This window comes from Pezoporus occidentalis, unplaced genomic scaffold, assembly GCF_034315485.1.
Source record: "Pezoporus occidentalis ecotype Australia unplaced genomic scaffold, CSIRO_AGI_Poc_V1 ctg57, whole genome shotgun sequence".
NCBI classification, from domain to species: domain Eukaryota; kingdom Metazoa; phylum Chordata; class Aves; order Psittaciformes; family Psittacidae; genus Pezoporus; species Pezoporus occidentalis.
Genome location: NW_026915910.1, coordinates 3,268,847 through 3,286,253, shown reverse-complemented (window position 1 = coordinate 3,286,253; position 17,407 = coordinate 3,268,847). Strand labels below are relative to the sequence as shown.

Below are 17,407 nucleotides of genomic sequence, written 5' to 3'. Positions count from 1 at the left end.
GACCAATTCACTTGCTAGAACTGTTGGAGAACTTCACCTAGATGCCAGTCTGCCAATAAAACCCTTGGCTCAATTTACTAGACTCATTTAAAACTCAGTTTTGCTGCTGTAGTTGCATCTGCACCTGGAGTCCTTTGCCAATACCAGTATTCCTTTACTGGTAAAGCACTCCTGGTATAGACATAGTCTTTGAGTCAACCAGGGAAGATTTCTGGTTTCATGTTTCAAGTGGTTTTGACATGATACCAGCTGAAACTTAGCGGTTTTAACAAAGTGTTGTGGCTTTCTTCTTCTTTCTTTTTCTTCTTTTTTTAAAGTTCAACTGGTTTATTAATTTGCAGTAAGAAAGAGAAGTACGTGGGTTAATTTGAACCCAAAGCACTCGGAGAACTGAAAAGAAAAAAATTGTTCCCATGAGCTGTGGCAGAGTTCTCCCAGATCTAGAAGTCTACCTTTAGCCAGTGTAAAATATTTGTAACACGTTAAATATGTCTGTAGTACCCATTGCGTGCTACTTGCTGCCCACCAGCTTCCCAGAGCAGGTTTTTTGGCTGGGCTTAGTGTTCTGTTCATTGGACATATGAAGTCAGAGCTCTTGTGCATATCATTTTCTTGGTAAGAACTGTCAGACTAAAGCCCAGTATTTTTTCTAACTATTGTCTTCTGTCTGGTGATGTTTGTTGACACAGTTCCTGAGAAAGCAAGGGGGAAATCCAGGGATATAATCAGCTTTTTTTCCCCTTCTTCCTTGTGCCTCCATAGTTTACCTATTGTGCAATGCAATATCTAGGAATGAAGGAGGGTGAAATTCTTTCTGAACCCATCTGGTGATCAGTTTATGCCCTGAAGCACGAGAACTGAGATCCCCTTGTAATTTTCTTCCTTGCTAAGTGTAACCTCATATGTTGCTCTCATTCACATAAATGCCTTCTGTAGAAAATGTTCTGCTGGGTTTGATTAATAGGGTACTTCTCTGCCTCGTTATGAATCAGCAGCAGCATTTACAAATCCAGGAGGTGAAAACTTCAGATGAGTTTTAAATAAGCCTGACTGAAAACAAAGCTGTGTGGCATTTGCTGTCTTTTCTTGAAACTTAAGAGTTCAAAGTGCCAGCTGAGACTTCATCAAGACATGGAAGATGCGTTGCTGGTTGAGCAGAGGAAAGGGAGCTTAACCGAGGAAGGCAGGCTGACTTTTCGTTCTATTGTGAATTGTGTGCTTCTCTTGCTGGATAAACTCATGGTCATGGGGTACTTCAGAGTCCCAAATTACTTTCATTTCTCAAAAGCTGTGAGGACTCATTTTCTTATTAAAGCTTGCAGTGCAGAAGTGGTCTAAAACAGTATTTGTCAGGTTAATCCCCACCCTTGTCTCCTCCTCAATTTAGAGCAGACAAACACCCAGCCCTCAAAGGCTACTCTTAGTTTTCTGGTAGCCCTCCCATTTAATAAGGTGATTAGTGTGGCATGTTACATCAGTGCGAGCTCTGTGAATTGTGCTGGCTTCCCCACGAGGCTTTTTGGTGCTTTTCAGGACGTTGATTGTAATCTGTAAAGCTCAGCATGCTTTGATGTTCCACCAAAGTGCTGGGATGCTTTTTGCAGACAGTCCCTCAAGTTCTTCTGGAATGAATGGATGCTCCTTGCCACACAAACCATGCCAACAAGAGACAAAGTTGATGCCACAGAGGAGAAAACTCTTTGATCGAGTGTTAAGTGACCATGAAGAATTGCTAAACATCCGCCTGGTGTGATGGTAGGGAGTGAGTTGTTTGGGCTGTCCACCTCCACCAGTTTCCTTGTTGTGGTGCAGTATTCAGTGAGAATGCCGCTGCCTTCTTAACATGGTCACTGTGCTGGTGTGGCTTGAGTATGTACTAAAAGGAGAACAGACCCTTGTCTGAAAAACAGGATTTTTTTTATTACCTTTATAGGAATTAAGCAAGCATTCCTTTAGAAATACCTTTGTTTCTGAATCTTTTTACCTAGTAATTTAGGGAAAATAATTAATTCCTAATAACTTTAACAGTAAATACTGGTTTCCTACGACATATAATTGCTAGTAAGCACATAAACTGTTTTTGTTTCGTTCCACTTGAGGTCTTGCATAGCTATTGCATGATTAAACAGAAATAATATTGAAAGGCTGTCTAGCCCACACCTGAGTCTGAAAGAGCTCAGCACTTCGGGGGTAACTCATATATTTCTTTTCTGTGTCTAGATTGTGTTTATTTTCCTAGAGTATCAGAGTACAGGTTGTACAAATCACAGCAAGTCACAGGACCGGGCTGTGGCAGTGTAAGGCACAGAGTTGCCCTCATTCAACATGGCATTTTAAGTATGATTCTGCAAAAGCAACATCGAAGGGTGATTAAAAAACAAATCGTCCAATAAGCAGATGCCTTTGCTGAGGCAATGCAGATTCAATTTGAACCGTGCTTGCTGCCCATAAATCAGGAATCCTGTCTGTTTGCATTTGGATACTGGTATATTTGCCTGTTTTATTTTTCTCCCCTTTCCCTAACAACACTCGCACGACTTGCTCGTGTATCCAATTACATTCCCATTCAGACATTGAGCTGTTGCATCAGTGTTGCAGTATAAAGCAAGGAAAACTGTTGTTTTTCTAAAATGCAAACAGTGAGGGTTAGCTTCTATCAGCCAGGAAAAGCCACAGCACGAGGACTCTGGCAGCTGGGCTGCGGGAACTATAAAGTGGGAGTTAAGTGAGGTTTCATGCTCCGACACCACTGTGGCACCATCTGATCTATAGGCAACCTGTGACTTCCATCACTGAAATAACAACACTCAGAAGCAGGTCACGCTTTTTGTTTTTCCTCCTTCTCTCCCCATCACTTCAGGGATGTTATGCTCATCATTTTTAGGGTTATAGGAAGCAGACTGAAAGGCTTCAGAGCTGGATTACCTGGAAGTTAGTGTGGGGACCCATCTGTCCTCCAAGGCCATGAACTGGAGGACAGGTTTGAAACAGAACTGTGTAGCTGTGATTAGACCAGCACTGTGCAAGTGCCCTGCCAGGGGTTGACTGTGTTTCAGCTGGGACCAGCATCACTCTGAAGCACACATGGGTTTGTAGCTGGTGTACATGTACATCCATCTGAGAGACATCAGAAAAAGTACATGGAACAGATAATTCAGAATTAGCCCAAGTAATGAGCTTATAGGGTAAACCATGCCTTCATCTCACAGTAACGTGGAATAAAAGCTACGAGGCTCATCAGATGAAGTGGTGAATTTGAGATTTCTGCTGCCATGAACACAGGGGTGGCTGCAGTCTGCAGTATTTTATGTAAATTGATTGCATCCTTCAGGCGACTGGCGAGTTGCCATTGTGAACCTCCATTTGGTAAAGCATGTGCCTCTCCTATTAAAATATTCGTTTAACTTTATTTTTTCCTTGTCCTTTACAATTTAGTTGCCCTACTGGCATGACTTGTTCAGTAGTTTGTTTTTTGTCTATCTTCTAGAAATGTGACCCTTGGGGAGGTGGGAGGAGAAATGGTTGTAGAGGTTCTTCAGGCCAAAATCTGGTCTCAGTTATGCTTCTGTACATTGGCTCGATGTAGCTCCATTGGATTTGTCTTCATGGATTGAAGTGGGCAATTCAGATCAAGCCCTAGGCTTAATCTGAATCTGGTCTCAATTATGCTTCTGTGCATTGGGGTGTATCTTCATTGGATTTGTCTTCATGGATTGAACTGTGCAATTCAGATCAAGCCCTGGGCTTTTAAAGATACGTAAGAAATAGTCCAAGTAGAAAGCTGCATTTTGTTGTTGTTGTTTTGCTGGAGGTTGGGGGATGTTACAGCAGTAGTTGGATGCTCCTGCAGAAAGACATTGTGGCTTTGTTAACATCAGAAGTGAGGATACTTGCTTCAAGTGTTTACCAACGATAACTCCAGGCAGCTTGTTTTTCAGTACTGCAGTAACGCTAATACGAGCAGCAGCAGCAGCAGCCAGTGCTAGAGCTGATGGCTGGATTTAAATGAGAGAGGTTTTGCAGAGTGCGTGCATGCGACGTTGGGGTGTTACAGCCGAGGAGCTGTGGGCCTGTGATTGTGCTCTGATCTTCCCACAGCTTGGGAAATGGGAAATTGATTTATGTTCCTACAGTAAATGTGTTTGCTTCATAATCCAGTGCTAAAGTAGTGGAAAAACTCATTCTTCAGGGCTGTTTATGTTTTTTTTTTCTTCTCTTCATTGACACTCAGTATATTTGCATTGAAGGAAGTCACGTTGCTGTAGAGCCAATGTCATTGGTGGTAGAACTGGTCACTGGGGCTTTTTTCATTCTTTTTGTTTCATACAGTGCATCCAATCTTAGACTGATTTTTAAAACCATTGGTCTGTTGTACATTGATTCAGTCAGTCCGAGACCACAAAGGTCAAACAATGTCTATCTCCCACTGACTCTAAATGTGGCAGTAACACCTTGCAATACTCCTGCTTCACCAGGGTTTACCTGGAAGCTGAAACAGGACTGAGCTGTACATGCATTAGTTTAGACCTCACCCCACTGACTTGTTTCAGCCGAGCTGCGCGCAGGCGCGCAGGCTCTCTGAGCATACACACGATATGCCCTGTTGTGAACAAATATGCTGAAAGCCGCACTTTTCTTCACACCCACACAGGCATAACAGAAATGTTTACAAAAGGAGGACTGCTCTTAGGAATCTCTCCAAAAGTTTCAAGTGCAAATGCCAACTCAGAGTGGCTCTCTGACTCCTTTAGCTGCTGTTAAATGCGCTGCTAGCCCTTCCCCATGGCTGCTGTATGGGAAGATGGGGGGCTTTCTCCCAGGTTGTTTGCTGTATATTTATATTATTTTCCTTTGTTTTGGAGGGATTCCTATAGGGAGGAATCCACATTTGCTTTGCTTCAGAGCTTTAAGGTTTCTCATCTGCCCTGGGTTTTTCTCAATTAGGAAGATGTTCTGTGCCTGCAGAGCACATGGTGGTGTGGGTGATGGTGCACAGCCCCTGCCCTACAGGGACTCGGTGGACATGCATAATCCTTACAGCTAGAGCAAATGGAGAAGCTGCTCTCTGGTGTAGGAGGCCAAAGAAAACCTCTTACAGGTCTTCTCATGGGTTCTTCCCCGCTGGTACATGCTAAGTAGTCACTACACCCGTTCCATGCCCAAGTCAGTTGAAGGTGACCTTCCTAAGGACATTGTGGTGTTTCCTTCAGTGTGTCTGAAGTTTTGTGGTGTTTCCTTCAGTGTGTCCGAGTGTTCCTTCAGAAGTGTCTGTATGGATCTGCCCTGGAAGTGCTGTTCTGGCATCTGAAACTTCCCTGTGGTACCCCCAGCACCTTCCTTTTCCCAAGGAGGCTTGGTTTGGTGACCTGCAGGACTCAAAGAGATGGGCTTGGTTGGGCCTCAGCAGCCAAAGTATCTGCTCCAGCAGCATTGCAAAGAACATCTGTTGGTGGGACCAAAGGGTGCCATGTGGGACCCAGCTGCATGTCCGCCTTCAGGGACTAGACAGAGCAGCTTTAGACTCTGCCTCAAGACATTTTACTCTGGGGATTGCGCATCACTGCTGAGGGGGGACGTTTACCCTGTGGGCTAGTGATCACCTTTGAGTTGGCAAGGCGAGCGCGTTTCGCTGCTCTCTTCCCTCACATTCATGCAAACCTTGGCCGCTATCAGTCAGCAGAGGCTGGCTTTAGGGCATTTATTCCAGGGTCTGGTGAAACTTGTACCTTCATTTTCTGTTTTCCTAACGGGCCAGGGATGACTCTTGAAGCCAGGAAGCCCCAGGCCAAAATTCCCCACCCTGCCTCGACCATGACCTCAGCCATGCCTTGGTGTGGTGGAGTCTCAGTAGCCCTCCAGCCTGGGTACTGTGATCTTCTCCTCAGTCACTGAGTTCTGTTGCATCATCTGGTGTTTGATTTGGGTGAGGATTTTCATCTATATTATTTCCTTTTCCATGAGAAGACATGATTTAATTTCCCTGGAGCTAAGTTGCTCACACTCTGGTTTCAGAGGGGCTGAAGTTTGCAGCTGAATAGCTGGGTTGGAAGCTTCCAGCCAAGATAAGTGCCCCGTTTAGTGAGTGAGGTAGTCGGGGAGTCCTTGCACCTTAAAAAAAAAATCACCAATTAAATACGCAGTATATAATTATTGTCCTTAAACTTAGGGAGAAATTGTGTGACATGGAGGTAGGGTTAAGTTACCCAAGTCCAATAGGAGATCTGCTTCAGAGCCAGAAACAGTCAAGTCACAGCACAGTGCCTTTACTAGCAGTCCATCCTCTTTGTTCCTTTTTCTTTTTTCTGTAAAACACTTTACAGTTTAAAATCTCACCATGTTGGTCTCATGGAGAACTGAAATCAAATATATATATGTGAAAAAGAAATGTGCTGTTGGGGCTCTGAGGTTGGAATGAGCTATAGAAGTCATGTATAAATTTAAGGTAGATGTCGTAAGAATATATGATATGTTTTGGGGTCAGCTGATTGTCCATCCAGCTCCATATTCTGCATCTGACACCGCTCTGAGAGATACTCTTCTGAAAGACCATGAAAGCCTTTGAAAGACCACTTTTTGCCGTTCATCCTTCTTGCGTCCACACAGGTATTCACAGTTGTTGGATTAAGGATGTTACATGTACAAACAAGTCTAGCATGGCTGTTCAAAGTGGTGAGGGTGCCATAGACACTCAAGCTCTTGCCATGGGGATTGTGCTACTAGAAGTGGCATGAACCTCCAGAAGGCAGTTTTCACCACCTTAGACCAAACTCCTGTAAAAACATCCTCTGTTGAGATTATTTTTCCCCCAGCCTTTACCTGCTACATCATTTCCTTCCAGCACTGGAGCTGACCTAAAACCAAAACTTTAAGGGACTCTGTTTTAGATTCAGAAGCAGAGATTGAAAAGCTCTTGCAGTTTGAAGGAGCTTGGATTTGAGATTGTGCTCCTGACACATCATTAATTTCAAGATTGTTTTTCCAGCAATCCTAGGCTTTCCGTTCCCAGTTGAAGATCATTTACCATTGACTGCACGGTGAATTATGGTGGTGGAATGAGGCAGGGAAATATGTCGATATCGGATATAACAACGAGCAGTCAGTCAGATTTGAACCTGCGCCAATCTATACAACCCTAGCCTTGAAATTGTTAAAACAAAGAAGTTCATTACATTTAATGATCAAGTGTCCTTCAGATTTTGTAGGAGTTTATGTTAACCATTTATATTACTCAGCTTCAATATAAATGTCAAACTCCAGGAAAATCCTCTTTAAATTGGAAAGTTGAAGGTTTTTATATATCTATATAGTTATTTTGCTTCAAGGAAGTATCTGCTTTCCAGACATCTCTTCAAACAAATCATGTCTGAACAGAAAAAATAAACAAGGAATAGCTGAAACTACAAGGTTTTGCTGTCTGGAAAAGCAGGGAAAGGAGTTAAAAAAAGAAAAAATTAAGTTGAATTTCCTGAAAAACAGCCTTTGCTGATGCCATGTGGCTATCACATTGCTGTCTGCAAAGCAGGGCCTTAGCACAGTGCTTTGCTATAACAGGGTTTCCAAATTGAGTGGACCTGATGCACTTCACTGAAAATATTGGGGAGGATTTGAAGGGATGTGCTACAGTTTCTGAGCCACTTCAGAGATAGTTCTCTGTTTATCATGCAGTGCCCAAAACAAACTTTGGGGTTGAAAGTGCTTTGATTTTATTGATGTAAAGAAATAAAAATAATAATTTATGAGGCATTCGGTGATAACTTTATCAGCAGATATTAACTGAGAAAATGGTTTATAAGTCCAAACACCAATGAGTAAAACTAGGTCTCCCTCTCTCTCACCTAGTGCAATCCATCAGTGCTTCAGTAAAAAATAATCTGCATTTATCCTTAAAATAATTTCCTTATAGTGAGCTGTAGCGAATACATCAAAAGGCATCATTAACTTCCGATAGTTATCCCAAACCATTTGGTTTTATATTGTTGTAATTGAGGTGACTGTAGATAATTGGGCCACCATCCAAATGTGACATTTTTGGATGGATGCTGATAAGATTAATGACGTTTTCCTTCTTGGGTAGTATTTTCAGCACTGAAAACACTACTGTGTAATGTTTGAACTGGATAACAACTTGGCATGATTGCCAAGTGCTAACTGTAGAGTCTCCCAACCTCTGAAGTCCACTTCCTAAGCTCTCAGACCTGGGTCTCGTACGTGCTGTGTGCTTACCAGTCCAGATCCTTAAGGACTGGTGTAACACACTGGTAGACCTAGATGAGACACACCAGGAATTTGCAGCACAGCTCCTAGATCTTCTAAAACTCTGATCACTGCTCCATTCATTTCCCCCAAAAAATTGTTATGGGCAGGGAAAAGCACAGAGCAAGGCTGGAAGGGTTGAGTCCTAGAGGAGCAGGTTGTGTTTCATTGCATTCTCATTCCTTACAGCACCATGTAGCACTGTGTGTATGTTCAGTCATCCCACCTGTCTGTTAGGCTGTTGATGCCCTAATTTTTTTCCTTATTTAAAAAAAAAAAAAAATCTCCTTTCTTTTTTAATTTTTTATTTTTTTTATTTCCTAGACCCCAGGCAGGCGCAGTCATCCCCGCCATGGTCCTATGACCAGTCTTACCCATCCTACTTGAGCCAGATGACTTCACCATCCATTCATTCCACAACTCCCCTGTCCTCCACTCGAGGCACAGGACTTCCAGCCATTACCGATGTGCCCAGACGCCTCTCAGGTAAAGACTGTGTTTTGCCTAGAACAATTATGCAGATAGGAACAGGACTGGCAGAGGTTGCCTTTATGGACTCAGACAAACCTTTATAAGAAGAGCACAGCTCAGTCGGTGTTAACAGGGTTACTGCATGGTGGGTGGGGGTCAGAATCCCTTTTATTTTCTGTGTTGCTCTGAACATGTATCATTTGAATGTCTCTAGGTCCGTTTCAGACGAACTATTTTTAAGTTGTGAACCTGATTCTGTGAACACATTCTCTTTTTTTTTTTCCCCTGTAAGAGGATTTTTACTTGATTGTTTTAAAGTAGTTGTGATATTCTCTATTTTTTGGTGTTCTGTGTTTGTAGTGTGTGTGATGTTATGCATCCTGACAGAAAGGTGCCTTTATTTCAATAGTTAAGGCTAAGGTGCGTTCTCCCGCATTTCAATCCAGTAGCACGAGAAAGCCTGTTTCCGTAGTCGATGTGTACTTAAGATACCTATCAGAAACTAGCTGAGTCACTTAAGGGTAGAGATTGGACAAACTGTGCTTTGGAATGATGCAGGAGAGAGGAAATACATTTAGGAACATAGACAAGACAGCAGTGAGAACTGAGACTTTTTTTTTTACCAAACCAATGTACATTTACGTACTGTGCAATTCATCTCTAATGGTCTCAGTGATAAAACCATCTGTGTGAAGTAATCTGATTGCCCCAAAGTAAGATAGAGTCTGTCATGGCACACAGTCACCTTGTATATCATGCCAAAAATGAGGAACCTTAGGGGAGGGAGGCTCAGTATTAAAGCTCCAACCTTGCAAGTGTGGAAATATTAGCAGTGTATGCCAAAAAAGCATGTGTAATGTAAAAAAAATCTTTATGATTCATTAATGAAAACCAAAGAATCAGTCTTATTACATCTATTTTTGCATGTTTGCAAGATACTATTATAATCTTGGATGCTGCTGCCATACACCTGTTTGACTCGCAGCCAGGTGAATTTCTTGCTGTTGTGTTTTCCCATTCCACCAAGCTTATAGCACTGGAAATGTTGATCCCTCCGCTGAGCTGCATCACTGACAAGCTGAATTTCAGCCAGGAGTCCTGTAGGATTTGATTAGCATAGACTCCTTGATTGCTTTCATCTTGGAAGAGGGAAGCTTTGTTTCTCAAACAAACAGCTGGAAAAACCTCTGCAGTCCTAGCGCACCCTGCCTTCTCAGAGATGCCAAGCTGAGGTTTGGCATCTCCATGTGGGCTGGGGGTTTGAGGTTGGCGGAGCAGGTTCCTGCTGGCTCTCTGTGCAATACGCTGTCTTGGTTCAAAAAACTCGATTGGCTTGATGCTGAGGAAATGCTTTGTTTGAACTGAAACAGGTTCCCTTTGAGTTAGAGCCTCCTGATGGTCTGTGTTGCCGAATGGTTATTTTTGCAGTTGTGCCCCCAGCAATACCTGCAGGAGAGGCTCGGCTGGGACCTCAGCAGATGTACCACAGCATGCTTGCCCTGCAGCCCTTGCTTGTCTGTGTATTCAGACGTGAGTGCCTGGCATGTGGGCACAGGCAGAATGAATAAAAGACCTGGCTGTGTACATTATGTGGCCGAGGACTGAACTTTTCTGCTGTACTGTAAAGTCAGTTGCCTTTACGCTTCTTGCCCTCTATCTTCTGGGGGCTTGACTGAAGCCTCTGCAGTGTTCTTACCTTTTCTCAACGTGGGGATCTTGCTTCCAGTTAGATTCAAGATTGAACAAGGGGACTTTGATCTTCCACAAGTGCCAGAGTTTGCCTGCAGTGTTTGCTGATGTTCAGAAATGCAGAGCAGCATTTTTAGAAGGAGGGTGAGTGCTGATGCTCAGGCTTAAGGAAGCACTTTGTAGCCCCAGCTGCAAGCACTGTGGTTTATCTCAAGGGTTTCTACCTAGCAATCTCACAGGGAGGGAGGGCAGGAGCTAACCTCCTTTGTGTTAAAGTAGAGAGAGAAATGCAAATTTAAAGCTGCCCATTACAGCAACCAGTTTATCCCTCGCACAGGGAGACATGCAAATTCCACTCAGTTACTTGATACATCTTTCAGGACATAACAAAGCTTTGATGAGGGGTGGAAATTACTGCTAAGAAACACTAAAATGTTAGAAAACTTTGGGCACCTCCACTGCATGAGGGAAAAATTAAGAGTTTTACAAGGCCTTGAATAAAAGCAAGCTATGCTTTCCAGTACAGTGGCAGAAATCTGGTTATCAAGGCTGTTAAAAGTATACAAGTTAATTTTAATGAATGCCATATTTACTGCCTGTTGCTTAACATCATGCAGGAGGAAAAATGGCTAAAACTACCCATTAGGCCTTGGATGTCACACCTAGAGGCACAGGACTTCCTACCTGCCACAATTCCACATTACCCAGATCTCCACAGGCCTCAATGGCTCTGCTTAGACAACTGCTTAAGTCATATTCACCCAGATATTGAAATGTACCATCTAATAAAGCTTTCTGTCCTTCAAGAATGGTTCCTGGTTGTATTGTTAGTGGCAGCCCTTGAGAGCTATTTTTGATGGTACTCCCATGACCAGAAATACATCCATCCCATGTTTTTCCTCCCTGTCCTGGAGGAAAAGTTGCCTGTGTTTCAATCCCAGGTAAAGCTGAGCATCAGAAGACATTTAGGGCTGTAGGACAGAAGGTGGCGGGGGACTGACATAGCAGTTCCCTGTCCCATGGGAGAGGGGAAAAGGGCAGCAGGCTGCAACCCTGAGGAGTTACTCGAGCAGGCTAGTGTAATGTGGCTGAACTGGTCATGTTAGTGTCTAGACTGATTTCTTTGCACGACTGAAATGTTTGCATGCATGCTGCAGGCACATGCAAATGAGTGCCACGGCTGTCAGACTTCCAAGTATTCATCTTTTATTCTCTGAATGGGGACCAGTGCTGTATCTGCAATGACATGTAGCTAATTAATGGTGTGTCACACATATTTGGTCAATATTCAACAGCAATAGCTGAAAAGCAAAGCAAAAAAAAAAAAAGAAAATAAAAGATTATCTGGCATCACTCATGGAACTTTTGAACCAGTGATCCCTCTGATGCATAAGTCTCTTGTTCACATCAAGAATAAATAAAAACTAAGCTCACAAGGCCATGCAGTTGAGTTGCATTATTGCACCAACTCAAGTCATAAAAAGAGCAGGATTCCCCATATTTTATTAATATCTGTCTGCTCAGACTTCCCCAGAAGACAGTGAAAGTTGGTGGCCTAGCAGATTAATATTCTTAATTAAATAATACTGTAATGGAAACCATGGGAATATAAGAACATGGTCATTTTAAAGAGAGTTTGCCTGAGGGACATAGTCTTATTGCATGATTCATAGTGAATGCACTCAGTCTTTGTGTCCTATGCATAACCAAAGTGCATGTGGGATGGGGAGCATGAATGTCTATTATGTAATTAATGTATATGATTCATATAAACACACATCACATTTTTACATAAAGCTTTAGGACTGATCCAGCAATTCCTCAGCACATGCAAGGTGTTCAGAGCAGGGAGTACAGGTTGGGTTGTTCCTGTAGTCACAAGAGGGGTGTTCTGCCACAGGTAAATGAGGTATAGATGTCCCCAGGGTAGACATCTATACCAGAGACTGTCACCCTCAGGTCCCTTTTGAGTCAATGGGGACAAACTGGCATTTGTAGGACGTGACCAGTCTGCAGATGAGCTGGACTGGTCCCTGGCAGTGCCTTGAAAGAGCCTGTTTGCCTCCACAGGTTCTAAAGCAAGCCTACATGAGTAGTTCAGGTGCAGGCACGTCTCATCTGATAGTCTGCCTTTGGTGAGGTGATTTAAGAGATGATTTAGCTGTCCCATAAACATATCCATATCATTGCCTTTCTACACGTCAGTCCTGATTTAACCTTGCCATGGTCTGCCTCACCCTGACCTCTGCCTGCTCTGTGATTGTGGGGTTTGAGCTTGCATTTGATTTTGTTGAGAATTCTGAGAAGGGAGGTGGGAGGACAACTTCGTCCCCTACACTTCCTGGACCTCCTCACCGTTCTGCCTAAATGTTAGTCACTTGCTTTTGTTTCACCTTTAAGAGACTCTTGTGAGGTCAAGGTCTTGAGGTGCTGGAGGACCTGCCCTGCAGGTGTAACATGTACATGTTCAGTGCTGGCTGTGGAGGGGCCTGTCCTACACAACTGTTTGACAAATGCCCATATGAGAGAGGAGAAAAATAAAACTGAATGGGAAGAGTAGGACAAATCACCAAACCTACTTTTCAAGCCTGCGCACTTGCACACTTTGCAGATAGTTGTCAGTTGCGAATGCTGGCATAATGCCACCAAGCCCAAAAGTCCCCTCAGTGTGCAGGGTGGATTTTGCTGTCTTCATATTTACTGTGTCACTGAATAGGGACATGCTGGGCTCAGCCTCTAAATGAGAGAAGTTTGCAGACCCATCCCTCTGAACTAAAGTGGCCAGCAAGTAGTATCTTCAGCAATAAATCATAGAATCATAGAATTGTTAGGGTTGGAAAGGACCTTAAGATCATCTAGTTCCAACCCCCCTGCCATGGGCAGGGACACCTTAACGCTAAATCATATCACCCAAGGCCTCGTCCAACCTGGCCTTGAACACTGCCAGGGATGGAGCATTCACAACCTCGCTGGGCAACCCATTCCAGTGCCTCACCACCCTAACAGGAAAGAATTTCCTTCTTATATCCAATCTAAACTTCCCCTGTTTAATTTTTAACCTGTTAGCCCTTGTCCTGTCACTACAGTCCCTAAAGAAGAGTCCATCCCCAGCGTCCCTATAGGCCCCCTTCAGATACTGGAAGGCTGCTATGAGGTCTCCATGCAGCCTTCTCTTCTCCAGGCTGAACAGCCCCAACTTTCTCAGCCTGTCTTCATATGGGAGGTGCTCCAGTCCCCTGATCATCCTCCTGGCCCTTCCCTGGACTTGTTCCAACAGTTCCATGTCCTTTTTATGTTGAGGACACCAGAACTGCACACAATACTCACAGTGTATTACACAGTGGAAGGGCCTGGGCTGTTAAATACAGGTACTGTTAAATTGTCAGTGAGGCTGGTTTTGAGTGGGGCTGGCCAGCATGGTCACAAACACTTCCCAGCTGTGGTTTAGGAGTGAGCAAAGCCCCAAACCTGTTCCCATGAACAGCTCGGAGGCAGCCAACCTTTTGTGGAGGCTTACAGGGTTTAATACTATAGCTGTGGCCAGACCATCCTGGTTGGGTGTAGAGCCAGAGAATGGGCCCTAACCCTGGGCTGTTGGCTAGTTTGAGTGTAGCCAAACTTTCCCATTAATTCATCTCACCCTGTATATATCACCACATCTTTTTGGACCATCCTGGACCTTCATCAGATACTGAATTTAAGAAACATACCTGCTCTCCCAGTTCTCTGAAGGCTGGCAAATGTAAATGAAACCCTGTGAATACCAGCCATGCCCTAATCAATGACAGTACTGTTCCTTTACACAATTCAGTTTACATTCTTCTAAGCCTACAAATCTTAAAATAAAAACCCGCATATACTGGAAGCAGCTCCAGCTGAACCTCTGGATTTAGTGCTTATATGTTAATGAGTGGCTCACAGTGATGGGCTGTTTTTTCTTGAGCTCCTGTACTAGTTGTTGTCTTGAGTTTCTAATCCTGAATGTGAATTACCTTGGATTTTGGTTGCTGACACAATATGCACAGGATCTTTATAATCAGGATTTTACCTTTTGGAGGAATTTGGTCTTCGAAAAAATACTAACTTCAAGAATGAAAAGATGATTATCTTCTTTTGAGGAGCTCAGAAAACTTTTTAGCTACTAAGTAAAAATGGTGGTCATGCAAACTAGCAACTCTTACATCCCTTAATTTCTGCTAACTTCATTAGATGTTGTGGGTAATAAGCACATTTCAGGACAGGACTCTTAACGGGAGAAAGCATTAGCACTGTCTCCAAAATACAATTCTTTTGTTCTTTATGTCCTCTGGGAAGCAGAGAAATGGTTAATACAGTGGCTGTTGCCAGCAACAGCCTTGGTGTTAGCAGCTCCTGAAACGAATGAGCAATTCACGCTTCAGCAATATTGTCTCAGGCTCTTGGCAAACCCAAGAAGTCAGCTCTGTTTCTGGTGCGCTCGCTATGCTGTGATGTTTTTCTTGGTGACTATAACAATTTTCACTCTGTCTTCATTTTTTTTTTTCTTTTTAATGGAAGCTGAAAGACTCAAGGTTGTCTCTGTCTCCATTTCTCTTAGCTAAATTTCAATGCTTTCCCGGCGAGGTGGCACTGAGTTAGGCAAAGTAAAGAACTTGGGGGAGCTCAGGTCTTCAGAAACAACCTGCTCATTTTGCTACCGTCCCTAAACTTGTAACTTGTCTCTTTTTTTTTTTTTTATTCATTACTTTTCACTGGTTCTATTTATTTTGTTTACCGCAGGCTGTCCATTTTTAGTCTCCTGCCCACTTGGTGCCACCTGGGAATCCCAGCACCTTGGCACTCATCTGTGGGGTTTCAGTAGCAGCCTCTCTGCTGGGTAGAATCTCTCATTGGAGTAATTGTCCAGAAGATGCGTTGCATGATCCCTACCTCAGGGATGAAGGCCAATTTTTTTCTAGCGTGGGTGGCCTCAAATTAGGTACCTATACCCGTATTTAGGTGGTAAAACAAGTAGGCTGATTTTCAGATGTTTGAATATTATAATGCCTGTCTTTAAGCCCTTTTCATTTACTTAAAACGGCTGGCGGGAGAGGAAATAAACAGGAAAAATGAAGGCAGAGGGAAGGAGTTTTATTCCTGAATTAAGGGATATAAAATACCAAAAAGAAACAAGTGGAATGTTTTTAAATGGAATAAATTTGCTGCTGATACAGGCAGGAAATAGCACACTCAAATGTATGTGGATATATAGATATATTTTTATCTGAGCTTTTTTTTTTGCAATGTGTTTTATATTTAGGACGCATATCAAGATTTGCATCTGTTTCCAGAACTTGCTGCTAACAGTTAGTAATGATGCCAAAACATACTTTAGCTCCAGCTTGAGACCAAATGATATTCAGGGCTTTTTTTATTACTAATTTAGGGTCTGATATTAATTAAGGAAATTTTCCATAAGTGCCAGGCTTTTTCTGAAGAACTCATTAAAATTATATTAACTTAAACCGGAATCACAGTCTGAGCATGCTTTGTAATGATTATTCGTACTGACTCTGCTGGGTTGTGTAAACAGAATGCTAATTGTTAATGGGGCAACTGTGCACTTGATTCCAGACTTTCAAAGGGCCAGATCTGGAGCCATTACCTAGATGTGTGTTCCCAATAAAGTCAATAAGCTCCTAACAGGAAGGCAGTGGGACTGAGCACTTTGTTTCATCCTTACGCAAAGGCATGTGATGATATCTCCATTCCCTTGGTGGAATCGCTGTTGATTTTCTACCTAGGATGGAGCCAGCAGTGGTGGCTGATGGAGGACCACATGTGTCTTGATACGGAGAGGGAATCTAACTAGCTCCATACATGACACTCTCTGGTATATGTAGGGTGGTCGGGATCATTTATTTTTTGCCCATAAGTCCTTGTGGCCTTGAGTCTTTATTGCACTGAATTTGGTTTGATTAATTGCACAAGCTGAATGTATGAAATGATTCTGTAAAATGTGGGAGAATTTGGTCCTTCTCAGATTGTGACAATGTTTGGTAGAAGATAGAAAGAAAGGTGTCTCATGCCTTCCAGGAGCTGTGTGGTTTAAAAGGCCCAGTTCATCTTGCAGTGAAAAATGCAATGTAAAAGGCAAAATCTGCTGCTGGTAGAAATAGCTGGAATTGCCTTGACTTGCGGTGAAATTTCCTCACATTTCTGGCCATGCAGAATTTGACCGTGCTGAATCTGGTCAGGAAGGGAGTGTTGGAGCTTAGCAGAGTTTCACAACTTTTCGAAGTGGCTTAGTAATGGTTGTTGGCCCCATTTTACAGATTCCAAATCTTCTCCCCCCTTGATGGATGTTTTAGCAGAAAAGGATCTGGTGTCATACCAGCTTGGCTGTCAGGTTTAAAAGAGCATTAATATTGGTGATACTGGACTGATACTGGTGACCAAAAGGAAGGTAAGAGCCATGCAAGTGGTTAAGGATTTCTGTGGTTGTACAATGATGTACAAAGAAAACAAGGCAGCGAAGGGGAGGAAGAGGAATGAGATAAAATGAAGATGCGCACCTTCACATGGCTTGTCAAAGATGTTATTAAGAGAGAAGGAACTATTTCATATGCATAAAGGGAGTGTATTTGGGGACGCTAATCTGGAAATCTCTTAATGTTTGTTTTCAGACTTACTTAGAGAAGACTGAGGGTAGTGATCAAAGCAGGAGGTGCCTTGCTGAGCTTAGGACAAGTTCTCCCTGTCCAGAAGAGCGGTGTGCGGGCATTGCAGGGTTCCCTTGGGGGAAACCTGGCCCTGCACCTACATGATGCTCTGTGCTGCTTCTGAAGCTCAAAGGAGTTTTTGTAGAAGGCAAGGATTTTTAACAATGGGGGAGATTCATCTATAAAGGCCAGGAAAAAATAATTTGATATAAGGAGTTTTCCGCAGATAAATGGATTCATAGCTTATTAATACAGTGAAGCAGGTGTGGTCATCTACTTTCAGCACAGCTGAAAGATTCCCCCAAATAAGCTCA

At 43.1% G+C, this 17,407-nt stretch overlaps 1 protein-coding gene across 8 annotated transcripts in view; it reads left to right on the top strand.

The window, feature by feature from the left end:
* RUNX2 (RUNX family transcription factor 2) overlaps positions 1-17,407 on the top strand; it is a 224,477-nt gene that overhangs the window by 116,642 nt on the left and 90,428 nt on the right. For 6 of the 8 annotated variants that reach the window (XM_062638491.1, XM_062638494.1, XM_062638490.1 and 3 more), the window contains one exon: positions 8,578-8,739. The exons of the other annotated variants lie outside the window; for them this stretch is intronic. In XM_062638491.1, the coding sequence (XP_062494475.1) occupies positions 8,578-8,739 (162 nt within the window). The remainder of the gene's footprint in view (positions 1-8,577; positions 8,740-17,407) is intronic. 8 annotated transcript variants of the gene reach the window in all.